Source organism: Leucoraja erinacea, chromosome 13, assembly GCF_028641065.1.
Source record: "Leucoraja erinacea ecotype New England chromosome 13, Leri_hhj_1, whole genome shotgun sequence".
Classification (NCBI taxonomy): Eukaryota; Metazoa; Chordata; class Chondrichthyes; order Rajiformes; family Rajidae; genus Leucoraja; species Leucoraja erinaceus.
Window position 1 is genome coordinate 3,178,714 of NC_073389.1, and position 26,613 is coordinate 3,205,326.

Sequence of the window (26,613 nt, forward strand, 5' to 3'; positions counted from 1 at the left end):
GCCTGATGAAGCAACTGAGAGTGGGTTGATATTCAGTACGCCAAAAAAGTAATCTGAAGACATTCTCTGTTTCTCATTTATTTAAGTATCAAGCCGTGAAAATGATTTTTATTGTCAGCCTTTCCATGGTTTACAGCAACTCTTTGGTCTTCAAAGGGATCAGGATGGGAAGTGATGGAAAAGAGGAAATGACTTGGAGAGGCTGGGAATAAAATAATTGACAAACAAAAGAGATGAGGGGAATGATGTGGTGAGTCCGGCAACACTCTCCAGCTCTACAATGTCATTCATGGCTCCATATCCAGAGAAGTGTTTCTATAAACTTGTCAGCCATCAGGCATCTGTTTAAGGATAGACACAAAATGCTGGAGTAACTCAGCGGAACAGGCAGTTTCTCTGGGTAGGAGGAATGGGAGACATTTCAGGTCGAGACCCTTCTTCAGACTGAGTGGCAGGGGAGAGGCAGACACAGAGATACGGAAGGGTAAGATGTGAAAATGAGAGATCAAAAGGGACGATGCTCACTGTTAGCTGAGGGGAAGGTGACTACGAGGCACGCTATCAGTAAAATTTAATCAGGAGGACAGTGTTTAAGGATTGTTGGTTAGGCGATGCAGAGGCCATGTTTTCATGACTGCCTTTGGCCCAGTGTTTGCTCAGAGGATTTTGCAGAGGATATTTAAAATGTGTAATAACTCATTTTTTTCATGGATCTATAAATATCTCTATCTGCCTCACCAACATCATTGGACACTTAAATGTACCCACCCTTCCCTCTAGTTATGAAATATTCAGGATCAGAATAAAAATAATAAATTTGGGGCTAATATATGAACACTGAAAATATACATGAAAATATATGAAATTACTCATTAACCCTAATCCTAGAGTTAGTAGCTAATCTTAAAATTAGAGTTTGGCTGTTTGGCTTTTATTTCATACTAGATCAAGAATAGACACAAAATGCTGGAATAACTCAGCGGGACAGGCAGCATCTCTAACATCCCCTCTGGCGTTCCCTCAACACACCGTTGTGGCGGGAGGAGAGGGGGTCTGCGGGGGGGGGGGGGGGGGGGGGGGAGGGGGGGTGGGGTGGGTGGGAGGAGAACGTTTTTCAAAAGCAAGCCGGGAAGCTCATGAGCGTCAGTGACCTTCGGTGACCTTGGGATCTGCAGAACTTGCTCGTTCTTTCTGCGCCTTTTGAAGAATGGGCGGGGGGGAGACTGGTGACGTAACTCGTGAAAAACAGTGCGCCTGCGCATTGACACAAGCTGCTTTAATCCAGAACCGTGGGGGGGGGGGGGCTGGGCCACGAGCCAGGTGGGCCACAAGCAAAGGCATTGTGCGTCAGCTGTTAGATTTGAAAAAAAAAGGCAGATTTGTGAATAATTTTTGTAAAAAAAGTCTGGAGATAATTAACCACATTTTCAGATGAGGGCATTTTTGAAAACATGAGGTAAATCTCTACCAGAACATGTAAACATTTCTCCGTTACTGTGTCGGGCTTTCGAGGAGATGTGAATCACAGAAAAGGTTCAAGTTTGAAAAGCAAGAGGGACAAACATCCAGAGTTTTAATAAGTACTAGACCAAGTGCAGGCCGGTTGGGTCTGTTCCTCCAACGCGCGGTTGCGGGGGGGGGGGGGGGGGGGGGGAGGCGGCGACATGCGGCTTCACACGCACTAACCAGCTCCACAGCCACACTAACTACCCACCGCACGCACACTAACTACCCCCTTTAATATTATATTAATATTATTAATTTGCTCCTCTTACCCCATAACCTCCCTATCCACTGAAGCATAGCCCCCAAATCGCAGGCGCGTCAAGAGAGGGGGTAGAGAGTGATGGCAGAGAGAGAAGGGAGAGAGACAGAGGAGCAGATCAGAGAGAGAGGGGCAAGAGACAGAGGGAGGAGGAGAGGGAGGGTCGGTGGACGGGGAGAGGAGGAGAGAGGAGGAGAGAGGAGGGCTGAGGGGGGGGGGGGAAGGGGAGAGGTGGGGAGGGAGGGGGTGGAGGGAAGGGGGAAATAGCCGCCGCCACCATGTGCTATGATCGGGCGGGGGAAACAGAGGATTCAGAAGCAAGCCGGTGGCCTCCGGTGAGCGGGCGGCTGTGAGTGGCGGCAGTGACCTCCGGATCTGCAGAACGCTCGTTCTTTCTGCGTGTTTAGATATAACGGGGAGGGGGCGTAACGTGACTCATAGAAAAGTGCACATGCGCGTTGACAGCAGCTGCATTAATCCAAAGCGGCGAGGTGGCCGGGGTCACGAACAAAGACATTGTGAGGTCAGCAGCTGGGCAAACGTTATTTTTTTTAAAAATGTCAGTTTGGTGATAAAGTTTAGTAAATATCTCAGGAAATAATTCTCCAAATTTACAGAGGAGTGGATTTTTGAAATCATAAGGAAATTTTCTCCCAGAAGATGTAAAAATTTGACTGTTATTGTAACGTCAGCAGCTGGGCAGCAGTCAGATTTTTAAAAAAGGTCAGATTGGTCAACAATTTTAATTAAAAAGTTGGGGAAATAATGTACCAAATGTACAGAGGAGTGGATTTCTAAAATCACAAGGAGAAAATCTACTGAAATATGTAAACATTTCCCTGTTTCGACGCACACACGCACACGCACGCTTGAATATATTAATGATATGATAATATGCTAAAAATACATGTGCTGGGACAGCTGGAGATTCGTGAATTAGACTTTTGTTAAGTAAGGGCAGTACTTTTTCTTAGGTCCATAGATGCTGCTGCACCCGCTGAGATTCTCCAGCTTTTTTGTGTACGTTCGATTTTCCAGCATCTGCAGTTCCTTCTTAAACACAATACTTTTTCTTGTTACGGTATGTGCCGGTTTGGCATACCTTCATTTCTTTTAACTTAAAAACAAGCTTTCCAAATTTTATCAATCTGACCTTTCTGTCCTGGGCCGCCTCCATTGTCAGAGTGAGGACAGCGCAAATTGGAGGAACAGCACCTCATATTTTGCTTGGGTAGTTTACACCCCAGCGGTATGAACATTGATTTCTCTAACTTCAGATAGCCCTTGCTTTCTCTCTTCATCCCCTCCCCTTCCCAGTTCACCCACTAGTCTTACTGTCTCCGCCTACATTCTATCTGTCCCGCCCCCTCCCCTGACATCAGTCTGAAGAAGGGTCTCGACCCGAAACATCACTCATTCTTCTCCCCAGAGATGCTGCCTCACCCGCTGAGTTACTCCATCATTCTGTGTCGACCTTGAACAGCTGAAGCAGCCTTTCAGATGGTAATCCCCTTAAGACTCCAGCAGCAAGGAACGACATGTGCCAGCACCTTTTTGACTACAAACAAAAACACTGGGCAAGGGCATCAAGCAGATAAGGCAGCAGTGAGAAAATGAAAATCAAGTGCAGCTTAGGATTGCATGATATATAAATGCTTTGCTTCATGAGATGGACTTTTGTGGCCCATGAAATTGTGCTGGTATTGCTAGCTTAACGATGTATTTAACCATCTTGATGCTCCGGACATGTTTGGCACTAGGGTACACAAGGATTGTAGACAATAGGTGGAGGAGTAGGCCATTCGGCCCTTCGAGCCAGCACCACCATTCAATGTGATCATGGCTGATCATCCCCAATCAGTACCTTCTCCCCATATCCCTTGACTCCGCTTTCTTTAAGAGCTCCATCTAACTCTCTTGAAAACATCCAGAGAATTGGCCTCCACTGCTTCCTGAGGCAGAGAGTTCCACAGATTCATAACTCTCTGGGTGAAAATGTGCTTCCTCATCTCCATTCTAAATGACCTACCCCTTATTCTTAAACTGTGGCCCCTGGTCTGGACTCCCCCAACAATGGGAACATGTTTTTTGCCTCTAGCGTGTCCAAACCCTTAACAATCTTACATGTTTCAATAAGATCCCCTCTCATCCATCTAAATTCCAGTGTATATAAGCCCAGTCGCTCCATTCTTTCAACATATGACAGTCCCGCCATCCCGGGAATTAACCACGTGAACCTACGCTGCACTCCCTTAACAGCAAGAATGTCCTTCCTCAAATTTGGTGACCAAAACTGCACACAATACTCCAGGTGTGGTCTCACCAGATACTTTGGATACAGGTGTAAAATCAGTTGCATCCTGTAAGTTCTAGACTGTACTAGTCTCCAGCAAAATCAGGATGACATCATGTGAATTTTTAGAGATAGAGTGGAATTATAGCTGTTCATAAAACGAAATGAAGGTCATTAGGTTTAAAAATAAATGTGCTTTTTGTGGAGTACTGCAAAAGTAGTCGCATTGCTTCAGTTGCTTCCCGTTGAAAATAATGGCTTGTTTGCTATTTGATACAATGAGATAGAAAAAGCTCAGAGGGTTAAATGGCTTTTTCAGATGGAGCACTTGATTACAGCAAGCAATTATTCTCATTTAGAAGCAGAAAAAACAGATTCATTCTTTTATGGAAATTAGCTTTTGTGCAAGCCTCTTGCTCGAGGATTTTACAAAGTGTATTTCAAAAAGTCATTGGGCCTTGAATTTTTATATGCAGATGCGAGGGCCCTCTTTTCATGGACACAATCAATAGATGTTTCTCTTTCTGCCTCACCAACTATATTGAACACATTTCTGAACATCATAATCACATCATTTATTGTTTTGAAATGTGCCTACCAATGTATTTTTTTCTGACAGTGACAATAAGCATTTTACTGATCCCATAAAGCTTTTTATTTCAGTTCTGACAATACTTGCAGCTATTCACTCAAATGTGTTCACAAAATACCTGCAATATATTAATTCCTGTACCATAACATCATTATTTTCTGAATGGAAGCCAAATGGATCAACAGAGAATGTGTTACAATGCACTTTGAAGATTCTATATTCTTGGGAACGGCTAACATTAATAGCTGTCAGTGGCTTCTAAATGAAATCCCTATCGCATTCATTAATTAATTGATTGACAGAGTTGTGACAGCTGAATCATTTGCATTAAACTATGCCCAAAGAAAATGAGAGCCTGTAACACGAAGACAAATTTGATAGGAGAATGAAGAGACTTGGGACGAGTAATCAAAAAATGCAGGCAGAGTCTGAAAGAAAGATGAAATCAGTAAATGAGCAAAGATAAACAGCATCATCTGCTACATTGTAATCTGGATCAGGACTGCAGTATTTCTCATGTTATGGATGTTGAAAAATATTGATGGATTATACACAGCAATAACAATGTGGTTACTTAAAAAGTTGGTATTGTAAACAAGTAACAATGCTGGGAAATCTTCTTCCTAGACAGTTCCTTTGAATTGAGGATGACAATTCTGTGGGTTGTGAGGTGATTAAAGAGAACAATGTGAGCAAAGGATGGTTGAGGGGGCAGGCGGGTGGGTAGTTTGTGAGATGATGAACACTTTCCCCAATGCATGCTGTGTTTCCAACATGCACTATCTATGTGCACTCAAAGTCCTTGGTGCCATTCCAAACGCTCCTCCTCCACATTAAGTGGTCAAAGCCAAAGACTCTCAGAGAGTCCGTAGAAAATTTGTAATTTTCCCCACCGAATTTAAAGAACATGACCAAATCTTTCCACCATCAGGCTGTAATCTCTTCCTGCATCTTTGGAGTTTGTTGTCAGGCGTGCAAATAACACAGCCTGCTGAGTGGAGTCTGTTGCATTAAATTTGCATTGAACGTCATGGATTTTGGTCTGGGATGAGATGGTTATTCTTGAACAGCTGAAAAATTAGATCCGTTTCTCTGGAGTTTAGAAGAATAGGAGGTAATCACTGAAACATACTTGTCATGGCCCCTTTGGATATTATGCTTTATGATTCTTACCTATGCTGCTGAGATGTTTCCACTAGTGAGAGAATCTTGAATAAGGGAACATGGTTCCAAGATAAAGGATGGTCATTTAAAACTGAAGTGTGTAGGGATTTCTTCTTGCAGAGATTGTGACTTTCTGGAATTCTCTTCTGGAGGCTTAAGGAGGCTAAACAGCTGTTGTTGGAGGGAGGGCTTTGGGTCTGTGGTTCATTGGGATCACCTCTGGAGTTGGGTCACCTGGATAAGAAAGATTAGTTACACCTGAACTGGAAGATGACCAATATTATCGCAGGGAAATTTGGGTATGCGGCTCAAAAGGATTTAACGTAATTTCTGTCAATGGGGTTGGGAAGCATTGTGGCAGTGCAGCTGTTGGGGAGACCAATGAAGAGGCTACATTGGGCAGATCCAGTGGACAGAGCAGACAGGAGCATACTTGGCAGCTCAAGAGGGCTGGCAGGCTCAACTGCATTTACTGTAATACAAAGAGCCTCACAAGTAGGACAGATGAGCTTAGAACGTGGGTCAGCATTTGGAATTAAGAAATTATTGCAGTAGCAAAAATAGAGTTTAGGAAAGGCTGTACCGGCAGCTTGATGTTCCCGGGTATAGAGATTTCAGATATGAAAGAGGGGATGCAAAATAATAGTAGCAGTCGCATTACTGATTTGTGTGAACCCAACGGCAGTGCCTAAAGAAGACAATGTGGAAGGGTCGCCAATGATGCCATTTGGGTAGAATTTTGGAAAAAGAGAAAGGCAATCACTTTGCTGGGGCAATAACTCTGAGCCTCACAATAGTCAGCAACACCAGATACGTAAGCAAATGCAAGAGGTGTAAGAGCAATAGGGTTGTATTAGTGGGGGATTTAACTTTCTCAGTATTGACCAAGGTTGCCTCAGTGCAAGGGGTTTATTTAAGTTAGAATTTGTTACATATCTGAAGAGTGATTTTATTTTGAAACAATATGTAGACAATCCTATTAGGAACAGTACAATACTCTACCTCCTTTGGGAAATGAAGGCAGTTTTTAAAGGTAGTAGTGGGATAACACTAGGATGTCTTGCTCCCTAAGTGTATGGAATCCAACCATGTTGTAGATATGATTCAACAACTTCAAGAGAAATGCATGGAACAGTGCCAACTGTTGTACAGTTTTTTGACTTCATTAAGCCAAAGGTTCTATGGAGAACACTCCTCCAAATGGCATGCCTACAGATATTAATCTCCATCATAATTTCTGATAGCATGCAAGCCATGATCCCAACCAAAGGGCGAATGTCAAACAACTTGCATCATTCATTGGCATTTTTCCCCCCCTATCTTTCTTGCTGCAATGCTGCGCCTCACATCCAATCATTTTCCTGTAGCAACTGGGAAACTGATCAAGCTGCGGTGACTTAATTCCAAGGCCCAAGGTCACGCAAGCCTCAGCAATCGAGCCGCAGTGTGCAGGCGGCACTTGTATCTGCCTGCTGGACAGCTGAAGTTCAAGTTTGGAAATAACATTAAATTTAAACATCAAGCACGTTTAACCATGTTACTTTGACTATTGGAGACCAAAAAGATGTGAGACCCAGTGAAAAATCTTTAAAGCATTAGAATGAAAAAAAATCAAGTATGGTATCTGTTCTTGCCAGTTTAATATTTGATGCATCTATCTGGGGAAAACACAAATTGATTTTTTTTAAAGTAGGATATTGCAGCAACTCTTGTTATGTCTACTTCATCTATTGATCTTGTATTGCAGCAGTATCAGGAATAGCACATTTGTTCTGGTTCGGTTAGGGTGTTGTCTTCCAACATAAAATGCAAAACCAAGTTAAACCCTGATGATATGAATTGCCAAAACTCATTGACCTTTATGGTGAATTAAAATGTTCCCAATTATATTGATGTTTCTGAATGAGTGTTTTATTTACTGTGGCAATGTTGCAGTTACAGTTTTTTATTTTGGTGTTTTATGAACAGGTAAAGTCCAGCGAGATGGTAAGAAACCTGAGTCTTGCAAACCAATCCTAAAAGTAGATCATAAGACTTGCAGAAATAGGCAAGTATAGTATTTTGTATTTGACAGCTTTATGTAAGGGCTATTTCTGTATCGTGCATTCTGCCAGGAATTAAAAAGTTTTACAACAACTTGTAGACCAATTCTTTATTGTTCTGGGAGACTGTACACAATAGTTACCATTTTGGATTATTTACAAAACTTTTGGACTGTTTTATTTATAATTTTCAGTAATCACTATTGTAAGATTCTTGGTGTTCCAGTACCTTGGATTTTAATTTCATATTTCACAAGATATGGTGACAAAGTTTTTGGAAGATTAAAATAACTCGTCTGTAATCTGATTCCACTACTTAAAGGCATTATTGATTGAATGTTACATGACATTTTTGATGATTTGCATCCAGGTTCTGTCTTTTATAGCGGAAGAATTTTCAAGGGAAGTAAATTGAAAGCTATGTTCATTAAATAAGTTTCATGCACCCTGAAGGTTTAATCAGATAGATCACAATCGTAGTCTTCCTTGCTGTCTTATAAAAACACTCAGCATTATTTAGTTTTAAATACATTTGAAGTAAACAGTTTGGTTTTCTTCCTACTACTCTTTGCAAGTTGGTGATCTTTGATTCTCATACAAGCCGACAATTCTCCAACTAAGAAACTATTTCTCATGTATGAATCTGAACAGTGAGTGGTATATTTTATTTCGATCCTGAACTGGATTTCAAAGGACAGTAACAAACTTTTCCTAACTTCTCTGGCCTAATGTATGACGATGTAAAGCCCCTGCCCCATCGTACGAGGTAAACACCGTACGAGTTCTCCCGAGTTTTCCCCTGATATGAACTTGGAGAATGTCCGTAGCGGGTCCGTTGGAGTTCGTGGATGTCTCGTAGCGGCTCGTAACGGCAGGTACTCTGGACATCCGGTAAACTCATGACGTTTTTTCATCCATGTAAAAAATGACCACGAGTAAAAACAAAAAAAATACTCGTGATGAAAAAATTGTTACTTTTTACTCGTACGAGCCGCTACGAGACATCCACAAACTCTTACGGACCCGCTACGGTCATTCTCCGAGTTCAAATCAGGGGAAAACTCGGGAGAACTCGTGAATTACCTCGTACAGTGTGACAGAGGCTTAAAATGTTGCTTTGTTACAAGTACGAATGTGACATTTGAGTCCGCAGTTTGTGTGACATCTATAATTTGTCACAGGAGGTTGTGACAATGAAGGGTAATGTCCACGTCCCCCCGTAATATTCCATACATTAATTTTGAAAGGCAGACATTTATATTCACCAACCATCTGTTGTAAACAAAAAAATGCAGATCTCTCAGCAAAATTTTAATTTCTGTTGATTTTAATGGAAGTGGCCAATTTCTGTAAAAGGTGACTGTTCCCTCAGCTGGTGAGATGAACTTCTTCCTCCCTAATAAAAACTGCATCCTACCATGCATTGTGCAATATATTCTGCTGCTAAATTAGAGCTGCATTTCAATTTGCTGCTTTCTTTTAACATTGCAAAGTTTAATCATTATTGACAAACAGAGTTTGGCATGATGCGCAGTTTAACATTTGCTTGATCAGCAAACTTCAAAAATGTTTTATCAACTTAAAATTGCAATTTAGAAGCCACCAAATGTTTAAGGTCATTTTCCGTTAGTAACAAAACATAACACTTGCAAACACTAGGGTAGCTTTGTAATCTTATCACGTATAAAAAAGGATGTTATCTAACTTTATTTTTTATCTTCCAGTGAAACATTTATTATTTTTTCTGGAGGTCTATCCTATGATAAAGCATCTAGAAGACCCAGTCTGACAATTATGCATGGCAAATCCATTACAGTTTTGGAAATGGATTATCCCATTGTGGACTTCATAACTCTCTGTGAAACACCATATCCAAATGGTAAGTAAGAAGGAGTGAACAGTTCAGGCTTTATTTGCTTAAAGACAGTGTGTAAAGAATACATAATACTAGACCGTGGGACCCATTGAGTCCCGCCCCCAACGCGCGCGGGTGGCGCAATATTCCACCACTCACTCATTGGTCCCAACTGCGCAGGTGCGGCTGACAGGCTGCTGCTGTGACATAGAAGATGGATGCTTTACTGTGCAGGTTAAGTGCTGACCCGTTGGGTCTGCTCCCCCAATGTAAGATTCCACAACTCACCCGTTCCCCCAACGCAATATTGCATCACTGACGCAGAGCCCCCAACTGCGCAGGCACGGCTCATTTCCCATCATCCCCCAGCACTCCTTCCTCTTCTCCCTCCCTCTTTAATCCTTAGAGAGGGAGGGGTGGTAGAGAGGGAAGGTGATGTGGGTAGAGAAGGAGGGGGGTGGGTGTAGAGAGGGAGAGGGAGGGGGGGTAGAGAGGGAGGGGGGGTAGGGAGGGAGGGGAGTAGAGAGGGAGGTGGAGGGGGGTGGAGAGGGGCAGAGAGGGAGGGGGTAGAGATGGGGTGGGAGGGGAAAGAGGAAGAAGGCGAGGGGGGGGGGTAGAGAGGAGGGGAGGGAGGGTAGAAAGGAAGGGGGGTAGAGAGGGAGGGGGCATCTCCCCCCTCCCCCACCCATCTCCCTCTGCCAACCCACTTCTCATTTCCCTCGTCATTTCCCACATCGACCCCACTCTGACAGTTCCAGCGGCGACCTTTTTTTTGGCCCCGGGTTCGGCTCTCACTACAGCTCAAGCACAAGGCTCGGCTCCAGCCAGGGCCCGCGGCTCCACCCTCGCCACCTGGCGTTGGGCGCCGGCAGCGACCACACGAGCGCTGGAGTGCTCTTCCCTCCCGGAGTGACCCGTCCTGCCTTGCGAGTCGATTGTGACATCACTCTGGTGTGCTGGAGTGCCCCTCACTCCCGGAGTGTCCCGTCCTGCGAGTCAATAGTGACGTCACTCGGGGTTTTTTTTTCAGAAATGGGTGAGTTTTGTGGCTTTTAAAAAAAACTTTAAACGATTAAAAAGTGTGGAAATATAGGGGGGAATGTGACGAGAAGATGTTTATCACCTCGATAGGAAAAATGTGAGTAGAATGTGTGAAAATGGGAAGGCTGTGGCCTAGCGTTTGGAAGAAAATAGGAAAGTAGAAATTGGCACACACACCTACACAGACAGCCACAAACAAGACGAAGAATTGTAGTAATAGTATGGATTATGCAGGAATTTGTGCAGATCACTTTAATGGCAAGAGACGCCAACAAATATTTAGTAACTTAGTAATTGGTTTGCTATATGTTCAGCATAAATGGACACTTGTGTATTATAATTGCCATAATATTTTTATGTTATGTTGTTAATAACATATAAATAATATAATATGTTATTATGTTATGCTTGTTTTTTGCCTGGCATAGATGGGGTAGATAGTCAGAACCTTTTTCCACCGTGGAAATGTCAAAGACTAGAGGGCGTACAGTAGGTGTAAGGTGAGAGGGGCAAAGTTTAAAGCAGACGTGTGGGTCAACTTTTTTTTACACAAAGGATGCTGGGTGCCTGGAAAGCACTGCCAAGGGTGGTGGTGAAAGCAGATACGACAATGGCTGTCAGATTGACACATGGATATGTAGGGAATGGAGGGATATAAATCACATGCAGGCAGAGGAGATTAATGCCACGGCATCATGTTCGGCACAGACATCGTGGGCTGAAGGGCCTTTACCTGTGTTGTATTGTTCTATGTTTTACAGAATTCCAGGACCCTAATGCCGTGGTTGTATTACTTGAGAAAGATCTAATCGTTGTTGACCTTACGCAAAACAAGTAAGTGAACTTATGTGTACAGTATATATTCTTATCGTTTATAAAACATAAACAGTATAGCATATGACTAAAAACATATTTCCTAGTGAAAACATTTAATATTGATTGACGAGATTTGCATTCCCTTGAAAATGTGATTATTTTGTTTCCGTGAAGGTGCTTTACAACATTTGGAAAAAGGACCCTGTGATGTTTTCTTTACTTGCCTAAGACTGAAGGGCCTCATTCATTTCCATTAGTAAATTCACTCCAGAAGTGGATATTTAAGAGGAGGGAAGAAAAGTACTCTGATTCACAGATGAATGTATTTTTGTGTTCTTGAAAAGCTTGGGCTCAGAATTTTCACCTTCTACTTTGGTGCCTTTTTCCCCAAAGTGCAGTGCATCGTAAAGTCTGAGAACATTGATAAATATTAGGGAACAAATTATAAAATACTAGACCACTTGTGGGACCTTGCGCTCTGAAGACACCCATTTCAAAATTAAGCATCGAATGCCATGAGAACAATTCTTACCACACATTTTCAATGGTGCAGTCTAGGCCCTGTTGTTTAGAGCCCACAGTATGGAGATGTACAAGGTGGTTTAAATTACCTAAAATTGGGGACAAAGACATGTCCTCTTTAGAACAAAATTCCTATTTAAGTCCTACAGCCTCTGTATCCTGAAGAAATTGTCTAGTAGCAGAATATCCAATGTGTATTGCCATCCATGGGAAAGGGTATGCATCCAAAAGATGAAAATAGAAGAGTGATATAATGTGCAAGATACCATTGCTTACCCCAATCCATTCCCAAGTGGGAGTTTCCTGTGCTGACCCATTTGATCATGGGCAATGCAGATCCCTGGTGATCAACCGAGGCACCTGCTTATATTTATGCCCACACTGGTTAAAGGTGAATTTTATGAAATAATGGTATGTGTGGTAACATTCCATAACATAAGCAAACTTACTTTCTGTTTGATTACTTTCTTAGTTTTATAGTTCTGGTGGCTGAGCCTAGTGTCTTTAAAATTTATTTTTGATTTTTGTTTCTCTGGTCAGTTTTCCTCTCTTTGAAAACCCGTATCCAATGGATGTGCATGAATCTCCAGTGACTTGCTCTGAGTATTTTGCAGATTGTCCTCCTGATTTGATACCTGCCCTCTATTCTGTGGGAGCCAAACAACAAAAACAGCAGGGATATAGCACAAAGGTAATAAACTACATTTATTGATAGCTTTATATGTCAGCCCTAAGGGAAAAAAAGGGTTGCTTGCAAAACTACTATTTGTTTGTGAAATATTTAACAAGTATTGGGTATTCCCATAACTCATGGATACATTTTAACAATGATTTTTAGCTGAGTAAGATGGCGGCGCTTGTCGGCAGCGGCCTCTGCAGTCCGTCTGTCTTTTTGTCTGTTAAGTGGATGTCTTGGTTTTAGTTTTTAGTTTTTATATTATTTTTAGCTGTGTATACGGGGGGGGGGGGGGGGGGGGGGGACTTTTTAATCTCTTCCCTGTACGGGAACCCGACTTTTTCCTTGTCGAGTCTCCGTTGGCGGCCTCCAACTGGAATTGACCTGCGGCTCCAGTTACGGATTTTTCCGTACTTTTAAACGTACCATAAACAATTGGTTTTGTTACCTCAACCACTGGTTTTCAGTGGTTTTTGTACATCGATTCCTAAATCTCTGCATATCCACAGATGTTAAATTCTCAACTTTCAAAAAATTCCATTCCATCGCTTTTTGATTATGAACTCTTTTGGATCCATCCACACAATCTAATTTATTAAAAAAAGACAGAAAATACTGGGAATGATCAGCAGGCACGACAGAATTTGTGAAGAGCGAAAGAGCCAACATCACACGTCAAGACTAGGAAGTCAAAACTAAGAAATAAAGGAATTTTAATTTGATCAGAACCACTTTCTCAGCAGCTTTAAATTATATAGTTTTTATCTCTCATCCCTTGTTCTGATGAAGTTTCTGACACAAAACATTTAAGTCTATTCTTTTTCCACAGATGCTGCCTAGCCTGCTGAGTGTTTTCAGCATTTTCTGTTCTTAATTCAGAATGACCTCTCTTATGAGAAAAGTCCACCAGCTTGGTTATTAAAAGTACAAGTGAGAAATTATAAATAATTAGGAAAGTATTGTTAGAATTATTGTAATGTACTTTATACAATGCCGTTATTATTTTTAAGGCAGTGTAGATTTTTTCAGTAACTGCATTTTTAAGCTGTTCCAATCCACATTAGAAAGTATTTTACTTGGAATATCATTAAAAAATAATTTATTTCCATAATTCAAAATGACCGTTAATTTTGTGTTCATCCTGTGTACTAAAATCTCAAAGTATTTTAGGTCTAGAATTGGCATCATCCTCATTTATAAAAACTGATTTGAAGAATTAATGTAATAGGTGTTGGTTGCTCAATCTTTCTGAGCTTTTAATAGAATTTAACTAATCTGTACTGAACATGTTTTTTTGTTTTTTTACGTTGAGCAAAGTGTTAGTAAGTAGATTAGATTGTTAGTGAAAGTTATCAGTTTTAAATTAAAGCCAAAAATTAAAATTAATTGAATCAGAATAAACATTTTGGATTTCTTAATACAACTCAGTCAGGATGTCAGTAGTAATATATACAAAGACGCTGCTGACCTGGACCATAACTCAAAACTCACAGACATGTTTCTATATCTGCCTTTATTTGTAAACGAAAAGTCTATTAGAAGGAGAGGTAGACAGATTTCAACAAAGTTCAGATTTTCTAAACCGATTTGGGCGTCTCAAGTTACTATTAGTCAAAACTAATTATCTGAAGATAACATTAAGTTCTTAACAAATGAATATGAATTCTTAAACATGAAAACAGCCTTTAAACTAATTCTAATGATTCCACCTTTTGTACTGCTCTAGGAATGGCCAATCGGTGGTGGTACTTGGAATTTGGGTGCACAAACATATCCTGAAATCATCATAACTGGGTAAGGTATTTGTCAAAATAGCTTACAGTTAAATGTTGATGTTAGAATAAATGTGTATAGAATTGACATAGATACTATTTAAGAGCGGCAAAGTGGTGCAGCAGTAGAGTTGATGCCTTACTGTGCCAGAAACCTGGGTTTGATCCTGACTATGGCTGCTGCCTATACGCCAGTTTGTACATTCTCCCTGTGACCACGTGGTTTTTTTTTCTTGGGATCTCCGTTTCGCCCCCCCCCACACTCCAAAAACGTACTGTTTTGTAGGTTAATTGGCTTGGTAATTGTAGGTTAATTGTAAATCGGCTCTAGTGTGTGTAGGATAGTGTTAGTGTGCGGGGATCGCTTGTCGGCGCGGACTCGGTGGGCCGAAGGGCCTGTTATCACACTGTATCACTAAACTAAACTATTTACGAGATTTTGATCTTGTTTCATGTGATTTTTATTGTTGGAATGATCATCATTTGTGGATCAGTCGTGTTATCTTGGTGAATATTGAATTTACTCAAATAATATCAAACTTGTATTACAAAATGTCAACTTGGCTTAGAAACTAAAATGTATATTAAAAACTTTGAAATCAATTTTAGGAATTTCTAGGGTTGTTTAAGATGTGCAGTCAATTGTGCCTGCAGCAGCTAAAAATATATAGTGTTATAAATTGTTATTTTGTCAAAATTCAGTGGAATATGATCCCAGATTTATAGGACAATCAGAGATCGGGTGGAGGAACTGAAAGGCTTATTCCTGATCCTATTTTTCAGTCTTAAACTCGTGTCTTCGTACTTACTCTGTCTGGTGGTAGTAGAGGTGGTTCACCGCTTTTGTTGAGTGAATTTATCTTAATTAGGTATAGGTGAAATATTGATTATTTCACTGTTGTTGATTAAGCTGAATTCTGTCAATTTACAGCTGGCAAATCCATGGATAGCCAGCAGCTAGTTACAGTGCAAGGTTCAACCAGTTTTGGTCTTGCATTGCTCAGCACTGAGTCTAAAGTGGTTCATGATTCCCCGGAGCTGTGTGACCAGATAGACCTTGCATAAAGAAGAGGCCCCATTCTACATGAATTATCAAAATAGAACATTTTAAGATGTTCCAACATGTATTGCTTTTACCATTCCTATTTTGGCATCAAGAAATAATTAATACAGAAAGAAGGTAACTTGCAGTGGAATTAGATTGATTTAATTCAATAGAAAGATTTGTTTTTAATGAATCTTCTGATAGAGACATTTGTTCAGATATATGGATAGAGAGGGTATAGGTGAATTATGGACCCAGTACAGGCAAATGGGACTAGCCCAGTATGCCAACTCAGCATGGACAGGGTGGGTGGAAGGGCCTTTTTTGGTGTTGCGTGACTATAAATCTAATTGTCATGTCCCTTTGCAAATTTAGAGCTTTGTAAATGTAGAACTCTTCTACATTTATACAGCTCTTTTAAATTGATGCTGCATCTGTCATAATTTTCTAAACACAGACCGAATTACTTATTCCAATTGTAGTCATGTGATAGTTTACATTATTGCCCTGCTTACTTTATTTGCAATGATGCTGTTTTTCATAGACATGCAGATGGTTCTTTGAAATTCTGGGATGCTTCAGCAAGTAAGTATGAAAACATCAATTATTCTATATTTCCAAATTCTTTCATGGTCAATGTACAAATGTTTAGGATTGTGACACATTGAATTATTTTATGTAGATTATGTATGCGTGGGTCAATAAAGCAACAGCATTTTAAAGTGCATTGAAGACCTGTCTACTTTGAGGCCAAAAGCCTGTGCAATGTACGGTGTCCACCAATACACGCTGAGATGCTGCACATGATATGTGGATGAACCTCAGCCCCAGAACCTGTTTCAATCAACCATAACATAACATAGATATATACAAAATATAGCTTCTTTTTTTTTTGCCTGAACAATATGCCTCAAACAGGTGGGAAGAAGGCATATGTATGCCTGCCTTCGTTGGTTGGGGTAGACAAAGTTGGGACGCTATGTTGCAGCTTTACAAAAAAACTGGTTCTGCCACAGTTGGAGTAACTTTGTGCAATTCTGATCGCCACACTGTAGGAAGGATGTGCTTACAGTGGAGAGATTGCAGTGTGGATTCACCAGGATGTTTCCTGTGTTGGAGGAATCTTTGTATGGGAATAGATTGGATAAAGTAGAGACAAAAAGCTGGAGTAACTCAGCGGGACAGGCAGCATCTCTGGAGAGAAGGAATTGGTGATGTTTCGAGTCGAGACCCTTCTTCAGACTAGATTGGATAAAATTGACTTGCTGTCCCTGAGTGAGGGGTTACCTGAAAGAATAATATAAGATTATCTGAGGCATAGATAAGATAGAATGTCAAAATCTTTTTCTCATGTTAGGTGAATCGAAAACAAGAGCTTATAGGTTTAAGGGGGACATTTTAAAGGGGATCTTGGCGGAAAGGTCAGTGGGATTTGGTGGGCCGAAGGACCCATTTCTGTGCTGTATGATTCCATGACTCTTGCTGTGGAAGCGTAATCAGAAATGACAATCAGTAAAGGACATGGTCTGAAGAAGGGTCTCAACCCTAAACGTCATCTATTCCTTCGCTCCATAGATGCTGCCTCACCCGCTGAGTTTCTCCAGCATTTTTATCTACCTTTTACTTTCAATAAGTTGTGTTTGACATGGAAAAAAGATCAAACCAGAGTTATTTCCAGAAAGATGATATTAAAACAAAACCAACATAAGGCCTACGCGATCTCCCAGTTGCAAAACACTTTTAACTCCCCATCCCATTCCCATACACCTTTCTGCCTTGGGCCTCCTCCACTGTCAGAGAGATGCCACATGCAAATTGGAGGAACAGCGCCTCATATTTTGCGTGGGCAGCGGTATGAATATTGATTTCTCCAACTTTTAAGTATCCCTTGCCTCCCCTCTCTTTCTGTGCCTCCCCCATGCTAGTTCTCCTACTAGTTTCACTATCCTCTTGATTAATTTTACTGTTTGTACGCCTCGTCGTCACCTTCCCCATATCCTCCAATGAAACATTGTACATTTCCTTAATCATCGTCTGCTTCAATGTGTCCTTTTCACACCTTACATGCTCTTTGGACCCTTCCATACCTCCTGTTTCACTCTCCCCTGGCTCTCAGTCTGAAGAAGGGTCTTGACCTGAAACGCCACCCATTCCTTCTCTCCAGAGATGCTGCCTGTCCTGCTGAGTTACTCCAGCATCTTGTGTCTATCTGCTGAGATAGCTAAATGTGGTTACCACCCGGATGAGAAATTGGAGAAACAAGATACATATATCAACTAATAATAAGTTTAATGAATGTTCAGCAGGTCCGCAGTATACCTGGAGAGAGAAACAATTAACGTTTTAGTCGGTGACTTTTTGGCAGAACTGGGAAAATTATAATCAGCTATGTTTTCCCAGTTATGACAAACCTGCTGATTATTTCCACTGTGCTCTGTTTATGTTTATGTTTCAGATTTCTAGTATCTATGTTTTTTTCCAAAAAGTAAAATCATATTATTGGTTTATCATTTTGTTTTGCTTCTAATTACTGTATTTTAACTGATCTGATTGTTCTGCCTGTCCTTTGCTAGTAACTCTTCAAGTATTATACAAACTGAAAACGTCAAAAGTGTTTGAAAAACAGAAGGTGAAAGTTGGAAAGCAGACTGCAGAGATTGTGGAAGAGGATCCCTATGCCATCCAGATGATCAGTTGGTGTCCAGAGAGCAGGATGTTTTGTGTTGCTGGCATCTCAGCGCATGTCATTGTTTATAGATTTAGCAAACATGAAGTTACATCCGAGATATTGGTGAGTTCCTATTTTTTCTTGTGTTATTCACAAATAACAAAGTATTTATTTCCAAGAGGGAAAAAAATCGATATTAGTGATTGATGTTTCTTTCTTCAACATTTTAACGGTTGATAACAATGTTAACGAGCAGGGTTGTAATTTTGTTTTGCAGTTGCCTGTGCATTTTACATTGAAGTACTCCAGTATTGAAAGTGAATAAAATAATTCCTTCACTCGCAAGTTCCACAGTTGCAGAGCGAACAGAATAATTTATTTTGTGGACAGATTTAAGCATTCAAGAACCTTGTCGTAGCTCGATAGTCTGGTGCTAGTGTGCAAGAGGATATTGCTGCCCTGTTGAACTTTTTTCAACATTAAACAATTTCCTGCTCTTCCAGTTCAGCACCAATTTCCTAGACAGATCAGAACGATTTTAAATGATCACCAGTTAAGTTTTCAGTTGCAAAAATGTGCAGCTGGAGATATTTTGCAATTTACAGATATCATCAGTGAAATAATGCAGATCAAGGCTCGAAATTAACGGTTGCCCGGGTGCCAATGGCCACCTAAAGCCCCGCCGGGCAACCTATAAGCCGTGTCATGTTGCCTGGCTTGGTACTGCAGTGATCTTCCCATTAATCTTTTACTGATCCCCCCATTCATCCTGTACTGATCCCTACCCATTCATCCTGTACTGATCCCCTCCATTCATCCTGCACAGACACCCTCCCCCCATCCACACTGTACTGACCCCTCCCCCATCCATCCTGTACTGACCCCCCCCCATCCATCCCGTACTGATCCCCCCCATTCAACCCCACTGCCATCCCCCGCGCTCTCATCTCACAATTTTACCTACTCCAACCAACACACACTAACACTTCCCCTGCCTCAATCCATCCATTCCGCACCGATTGCCTTCTGAACACCCCCCCCCCCCCCCCCCCCCCCCCCCGCCATCTATCCGTCCGCACTGATTCACGCATCTCCCCCTGACCCTAATGTGCTGGAAATATCTTCAGAGCGAACATTGACTATGTTTGATAACGAAATGCAATCAAATCTGTTTTAATTCCCTATGTTATTATTTGTTTTAATCCATAAAGATGTATTAATTAAATTGTGAACACGTGTAACATTAAACCCGCAGTGTTCGATTGTTACTTCTACCGTTGACACATTATTACAGAATTCATTTTAACGGCAAATCAATGCTCTTAATATGAAGTATCATTACTGTAGTTATTTAATGCCCAACATTCACAACTATTCGTTGGATTTATTCAGGTTTTACTTCTACAGTCAGTCATACACATCACAAATTTGGTCAGGAGATATTCCAGTTGAAATTTTAACGTTAATTCTGGTGGGAGTGATGGAAACAGCATTTATCAATAATTTTTTTTTAATCTGGTGCGTACAAACTGGGTATCTTCATTGCTGTTCACAACACGTACATCTAATCTGAATGTCCGGTAATGTAGCGTTTTGATACCTTTAAACATATTACCAAAATAACATTTGCTGCAATTATGTCCTTTGGCCATCTCCTGTCAGTTAATGTAATGTTTAGCCTTTCAGATGGGTATAGTCTGTTTTAACAGCTATTATCATAAAATGCCTTAAGAAATTTTCTTGCAACCTGTATATTTTGTTGTGGATAAATTATGTGGGAAGTGAGAGTGTTTATGTACCAATAGCAATAACGACCCATGCTATGGCCATGTTATGATCATTTCCGGTCCTTCACAGAAAACATGCTTGCATCAATCTGTAGTGTCATGGTTACACATATACGTTACCATGGTCCAGGATTTATTGACACAGGTTGATCATACGGTGTATAATCCTACCACATTATTGTTTGGAAGTGGAAAGAACTAATAGAAATTGCATTAATTGCAGTGTGTAAAAAGAGTTGAGATACTGTATTATAATTTTGCTCCAGGTCATTGTGGTATATATCATGTCTTGATTGGTGAATATGTTTAGTTTGGGACTTTATTTGATGCAGAAATAATATGTGAATGCTTCATTGAGCATAATTCCGACTGGTAACTACACACTTCGTCCAAGCACATTATCACACGCGTCATGCAAGCCGTCTTAAATGGCCGTCTAAAAAGCTGCCTTGGTTGCCTGGCTGGCAACAGGGAAAAAAAGTTAAGTGCAGATGTAAAGAAATAATACAGGAATACACATGTCACGTTGGAATTGGTGGTGAGTGATAGTGGTGAGAGAGGATGTGTGAGGACAAGTGTTGACTTCCTATAGTGGGGGGGGGGGGGGGTGGTAGTAGACCATGAACAGAGGAAATGGAAGAGGGTCTGGATCAACCACAGTTGAAGGAAAGCCAGGCGAGAGGGGTGGGGGGGAGGGCAGAGAGGGAGAGAGGAGGGGAGAGAGAGGGGGGGGGAGAGGGGGGAGGAGGAGGGAAAGGAGGGAGAGGGGGGGAGGGGGGGAGGGGGAGAGAGGAGGGAGCGGGGAGGGGGGGTGAGGAGAGAGGGGAAAGGGAGGAGGGGGGGAGGGGGGGTGGGAGTGGGGAGGGGGGGGGTAGAGAGGGGGAGGAGGGAGGGAGAGAGGGGGGTTAGAGGGGAGCTGGGAGTTGGGGTAGAGGGGAGGGGGTAGAGAGGAGGGGGTGAGAGAGGGGAGAGGGGGGAGGAGGGGGGGAGAGGACGGGGGAGGGGAGCCGGGCGAGCGAGCGGGCTGCAAAAAGCGGAGAGAGAGCTCTAGTACAGGGCCCGACTCTAGTACAAAGCTCTCAGCATTGCGAGTTCTCTCGGGAAACCCGAGTCGAGGCGCGAGCGTACTCCGTTTTCAACGGCTTCAATCCAGAGCCCTTGGCGGGGCACTGTGCTGCGGACGGACGGACGGCCGAATGCGAGTTGACTGGGAGTCGGGAGGCGACAAAATGATCGTGAGTCGGACGGGGGGTTAACGTAACTCGTCATCGGCTTCGATCCAGAGCCCGGGGGGGAAGGGCGGCTGGGCCTCAAGCAGGGCGGGAGGAGCGCTGCGGATGGCGGGGGGTTACGTAGCAGCTCGTGGAAAACAGTGGCCAGCAGGCTGTGCGTTGAAAACTCTGAGCAGCTGGCCACGAGAAGCAGAGCTATTGACACGTCATCAGCTCGCTTCAGCTCATTCGATTTTAAAACCAAACTAACAAGCTAACAAACAATACAGAAACATCCAAGATCAGAGTTTTATAATGGCTAGATGTCAATGGATAGTTTGTCTCCCAAGATGAAGACAGAGATGTAGAATAAGCAGAGCACAGCCAGAAGTGGTGCGAGTAAATCTGAGAGCAGAGTGATAATTGGGTGTCCATGCTACATGTTTGATTTGTGGGAATTGAGTCGAAAGAGAAGTTGTTCGCGGTAGAAACAGATTTCTTGTTTGTCTTATAAACTAAGTGAAGGTAAACCTTGCAAGGAAAAGAATTGCAGGGCAAACCTGTCAAAGCAAGGAATTTTACATAATATTTTCTTACAACCTTTGGTTTTAGGCTCTTGAGCTGCGATTACAGTATGAAGTTGAAGACATTGTTACTCCAGAACCTGAATCTGCCGTGCCATTCACTGATGCATCTTCTCAGCTCTCATTTTCAAAGACTCCAACATTATCTGGTAGTGCAAACGCATTAGCACCAGAGGGAGTGAAAGACAGCATCCCATGTCTCAAGTAAGATGTCAACTTAATTTTTATTCTAGTCTAACCCTATGTTCTCGTTCTTCCATCAGGCATGCAGATCCTGAGATCATAAATTCTCTATCCTTATGGTCCAAAGCTATTTATTGTCAAATTACAAAAAGTGCCGTTCCGAATGCATCACATTTGCATCCAGCAAAATAAAAATGAACACATTCTGTGTTACCATATTTTGTTCAGTTTCGTTTATTGTCACGTGTACCGGGGTACAGTGAAAAACTTTTGTTAAGTGCTAACCAGCCAGCGGAAAAGCAATACATGATTACAATTGAGCCATTGTGAGTCTGCAAGAAAGTATTTAGTGATACCTAATCATCAAACGACTTCTGACGTTATGCATTTATATTTATACCCGAGCACTAATTTCCTGTATTATTTTCAGCATGAGGTGCAGCTCCTTGGGTTATAAAAGAAGACATGTCTGAGGTGGTCAAGCTGCTCTGTGTACTAAATGGAGAATAACATTTCACATCAAGATTTCTCATTGTCTTGACTTAGCTCAAACTGTCTATCCAACAAACTGTCTATCTCTATCCATGTCATTCAGAAACATTAGTCTACAAGCCAATGTAGGTTAAAGTCCAAGCCATCCTGACCCCTGATCACCCGTTCACATTAGTTCCATATTATCCCACTTTTGAATCCACTACCTACACACTAAGGGTAATTTTATAACATGAAAACCACACGTTTTGGGATGTGGGAGGAAGCCAGAGCACCAGGAGGAAACTCACGTGGTCATGGACAACGTATAAACTGCACACAGACAGTTCCCGAGTTCAGGATCAGTACTTGGATACTCTTAATGGAACCTGTAGTTGTAAATAAAAAGTTGAACATTATTGTGTGCACTGCAGATTTTATATTACTAATTTCAAAAAGGGCTCAAATATGAATTTGCTTGTCTACAATTCTTATCCTATCATCTTGCTTTTGAATTAAAGAGTGAAAACTCGTCCTGTCAGAATGGCTCCTGGATACCAGGCTGATCTCATCATTCAACTGGTGTGGATTGATGGGGAACCACCTCAACAGATCACCAGCCTAGCAGTTAGCTCTGCCTATGGCCTGTAAGTAAAGCAATCATGAAATGATTGTGCCATTGCATATATAAGCATTCACCTGCACAAAACATGAGCTTAGGCAAAACCAACGTATGTAAAGATGTAATTGTAATGGACTGGTTACAAAGAAGTTTTACAACTGAACTGAAGAGGTTATCTGCCCATTCCCTCTGCAGATGCAGTCTGATACAGCTGAGTTCCTCCAATATGTTTTTTTTCTATCAAGATTCTAGCATTAGCATTTTCTTGTGCCTAATATTTCAGGTTTCACTTCAATCTTCTCTGCTCAGATGGAAACAATCAATCTTTCTTGAGTCACGCCATGCAACTTTAATTTTTTTTATCATCTTATCTGGTAAATGGCCTCTTTGTCTCACTAAATGCTAAATGTTCTTCAAATGTGGTCTCTACATTTGTACACAGCAGCTGACAGAAGCTTGACTTCCTTCTTTTTGGACTTGATGCACATAATCAAATAACTTTTAAGTCTTCCTTAGTTATTTTATCTACTTGTTACCTGTCACCTTCAAGAATGAATGAACATGCATGTGTAAGTCCTTCAAACCTTGATGAGTAGAGTTGATGCTGAAAGTCTCCCTCATTTATGATAACCTCGTGATTGTTGTATTGGAAATAAATTAATTTGTGCACTGCAGCTTGTAAACAAAATAACATTTCTGGTTGTCTTTGTGTCTTATCTCCAGTGTGACTTTTGGAAACTGTAATGGTCTGGCAGTTGTGGACTTTATGCAGAAGACCATTTTACTTAGTATGGGAACAATTAAACTCTATGGTACAAGTGACCCATTTCAACGCCACCTTAAATCTCCCCGTAAGAGCAAACAGCTCACTGCAGGTATAATCTGAATATTAGATTACAGTCTGTGTCTTTGTCGTAAAGGAATGTACATTGTATGAAATTCTGATTATTCATGTGCTTTTCCTTGTAAATCTATGGTCACCTGTGATGTTTCTCTGTTTAAAGAATTGCACCAAGCCAAGCCTAAATTTGAGAACTACTACTGAATACTGCAATCTATTTTTAGAACCAGATCATTCTGGTATTACAACATTGTAGGAATCATTGCAATCCACTGAGTCCCTTACTTCCATGGAAATCTTTCTCACATGGCCCTTCTCGCCTTCATTCTATAGCTACCCACATACACTGGGGATAATTCGCAAAGTTAATTACCCTGCCTGGAAGCTGAGATAGATCAATGGCACATTTTTCTGAATATGATTGTGTAATGTTTCAGCCTTGTCTGTGGCATCATATACTAGGCCCTACTATCATTCAAGCTCCGAACCCCTACCATTGTTGATTTAATTCTTTGAGTCACCTCCTCCCATTGATTGTCCACCACGCAGAGTGTTATTTAACATGTTGGTTGTGGGGTTGCTTAGCTGTATTTATTGCATGCTGTATAGTTTACATGTTGCAACTTAGCGCTTCATTTTTAGATATATTTGATTGATGCTGATCTTGGCATAATCTTATGCACTCCTTATTGAACAAAAGTTGATCTACTGGTTTGATTTTAATGGTAGAGTAAAGAAGTTACAGATTATATTTATAGCGATGCTTTTGATACTCCATTGCATTTCATAGGCGCCTAGTTTTTAGTTGCTGGTTATGTTCAATTCAATTCAATTCAATTCAACTTTAATGTCATCGCACAAATACAAGGATGAGTACAACGAAATGCAGTTTTGTGTCAGTCCGTAGTAGTTGTGCATAAAGAAATAAAAAAAATAGAAAGAGAGAAGATACAGAATAATCAAAAAATACAGAATAATTAAACAATGGGGACGGAGGGACCGGAGAAATCTATCGGCGGGACTCCGAGTTCAGCAATGTGATTGTATTGTTGTAGAAGCTGTTCCTCATCCTACTAGTACGTGACCTGAGGCTCCTGTACCGCCTCCCTGATGGGAGGAGGGCAAACAGTCCATGGTTGGGTCTTTGATGACCTTCCCAGCCCGTCTCAGACACCGTTTTCGGTGGAGGGCATCCATGGCAGGGAGCGGGGCACCGATGATGTGCTGCGCGGTTTTCACCACCCGTTGTAGTGCCTTCCTGTCCGCAGCAGTGCAGCTGCTGTACCATACCGTGAAGCAGGTGGTCAGGATACTCTCTATGGTACAGCGGTAAAAGTTGGTCAGGATCCGGGGGGACAGGTGGGCTTTCTTGAGCCTCCTCAGGAAGTAAAGGCGCTGCTGTGCCTTTTTGATCAGCTTGGAGGTGTTGAGGTTCTGAGTGTATCCCCTTTTGCCACACAATAATGGAACTTAACCACAATTAACTCTTGCCTCTGCGATGTCTATCTTAATAACGTTGTTATGGACAACCCATCTGCTACAGGTAAATTGGTGAGGAGGAGGAAATGTAGGGTTGTCTCTCGTGTTGGGTCATAGATTACCTACCGCACATGAGTTCTTCTGGATGAGGCTGGCACAGTCAATGTTGATACCACCCAGTGCCTCTTGTTGACGAGCAACAAATAAATCTGCAGGGGCTGGAGTTTGAAACATAAACAGAAATGCTTGAAGAATTCAGCCTGTCAAGCAGTATCTGTGGAAAGAGAAAACAGCTCATGTTCGAGGACAAGATCACTTTACTAGAACTGAGAAAGAGAGAAAGTTGCTGCAAGTAAACAGCGTGAGTCAATCAGGTTGATGTGGGTCTTGTGTCACATTTAGGCCATTCTGGGTAAGTGTTGCCATTCTCCTCCTCGTGAGGACATCCCAGATGGGATTTTATTGAACTTTGTGGTTGCTATTACTGAGACTAGTTGTTTTCTGTTTGAAGATTACTCATTATTTAATTAATAATTGAATTAAAAATTCCACAGCTTCCATGCTGGAATCCAAACTTTTGAATGCTGGACATTTCATTCATCATAGCTGATTTTATGCTAAATTATTATTCATAAGCCATTTAGGATTTGGTGAATTTTCCAAAATAACTCTTGTATCTTAGACTTTAATCGTGCTCTTTAAACTAGGGAAATGACTATGGTGTAACAGGTCATTGTTAAGATTCATGCACATACCATTTAGTTTAGAGATGCAACGCAGAAGCAGGCCCTTCAGCCCACCCAGTCCGCGCCGACCAGCGATCCCCGCACACTAACACTATCCTACACACACTAGGGACAATTTACAATTTTACCAAGCCAATTAACCAACAAACCTGTACGTCTTTGGAGTGTGGGAGGAAACCGGAGCACCCGGAGAAAACCCAGGTCAAGGGGAGAATGTACAAACTCCATATAGACAGCATCTGTAGTCAGGATCGAACCCGGGTCTCTGACGCAGTAAGGCGGTAACTCTACCGCTATGCCTCCCGCAAAGGCGTCAACTTAGCTTTGTTGTATGTTTTCCTGTTGTTCACCTTTAGTTGTTCGTGAAAATTACTTATACCTTTACTTCATAGTTCCTAAAGGCTCTTGAATGGCTTTGTCCTCGGTATGCATACTGCT

General features: G+C 41.6%; 1 protein-coding gene across 4 annotated transcripts in view; it reads left to right on the forward strand.

Moving 5' to 3' along the window:
- The window catches only part of LOC129702538 (syntaxin-binding protein 5-like), a 233,558-nt gene that overhangs the window by 131,695 nt on the left and 75,250 nt on the right, over positions 1 to 26,613 (forward strand). For all 4 annotated transcript variants that reach the window (XM_055644284.1, XM_055644285.1, XM_055644286.1 and 1 more), the window contains 10 exons: positions 7,783 to 7,861; positions 9,581 to 9,735; positions 11,514 to 11,586; positions 12,631 to 12,781; positions 14,493 to 14,560; positions 16,128 to 16,168; positions 18,157 to 18,374; positions 21,862 to 22,037; positions 23,009 to 23,134; positions 23,833 to 23,984. In XM_055644284.1, the coding sequence (XP_055500259.1) occupies positions 7,783 to 7,861; positions 9,581 to 9,735; positions 11,514 to 11,586; positions 12,631 to 12,781; positions 14,493 to 14,560; positions 16,128 to 16,168; positions 18,157 to 18,374; positions 21,862 to 22,037; positions 23,009 to 23,134; positions 23,833 to 23,984 (1,239 nt within the window). The remainder of the gene's footprint in view (positions 1 to 7,782; positions 7,862 to 9,580; positions 9,736 to 11,513; positions 11,587 to 12,630; positions 12,782 to 14,492; positions 14,561 to 16,127; positions 16,169 to 18,156; positions 18,375 to 21,861; positions 22,038 to 23,008; positions 23,135 to 23,832; positions 23,985 to 26,613) is intronic.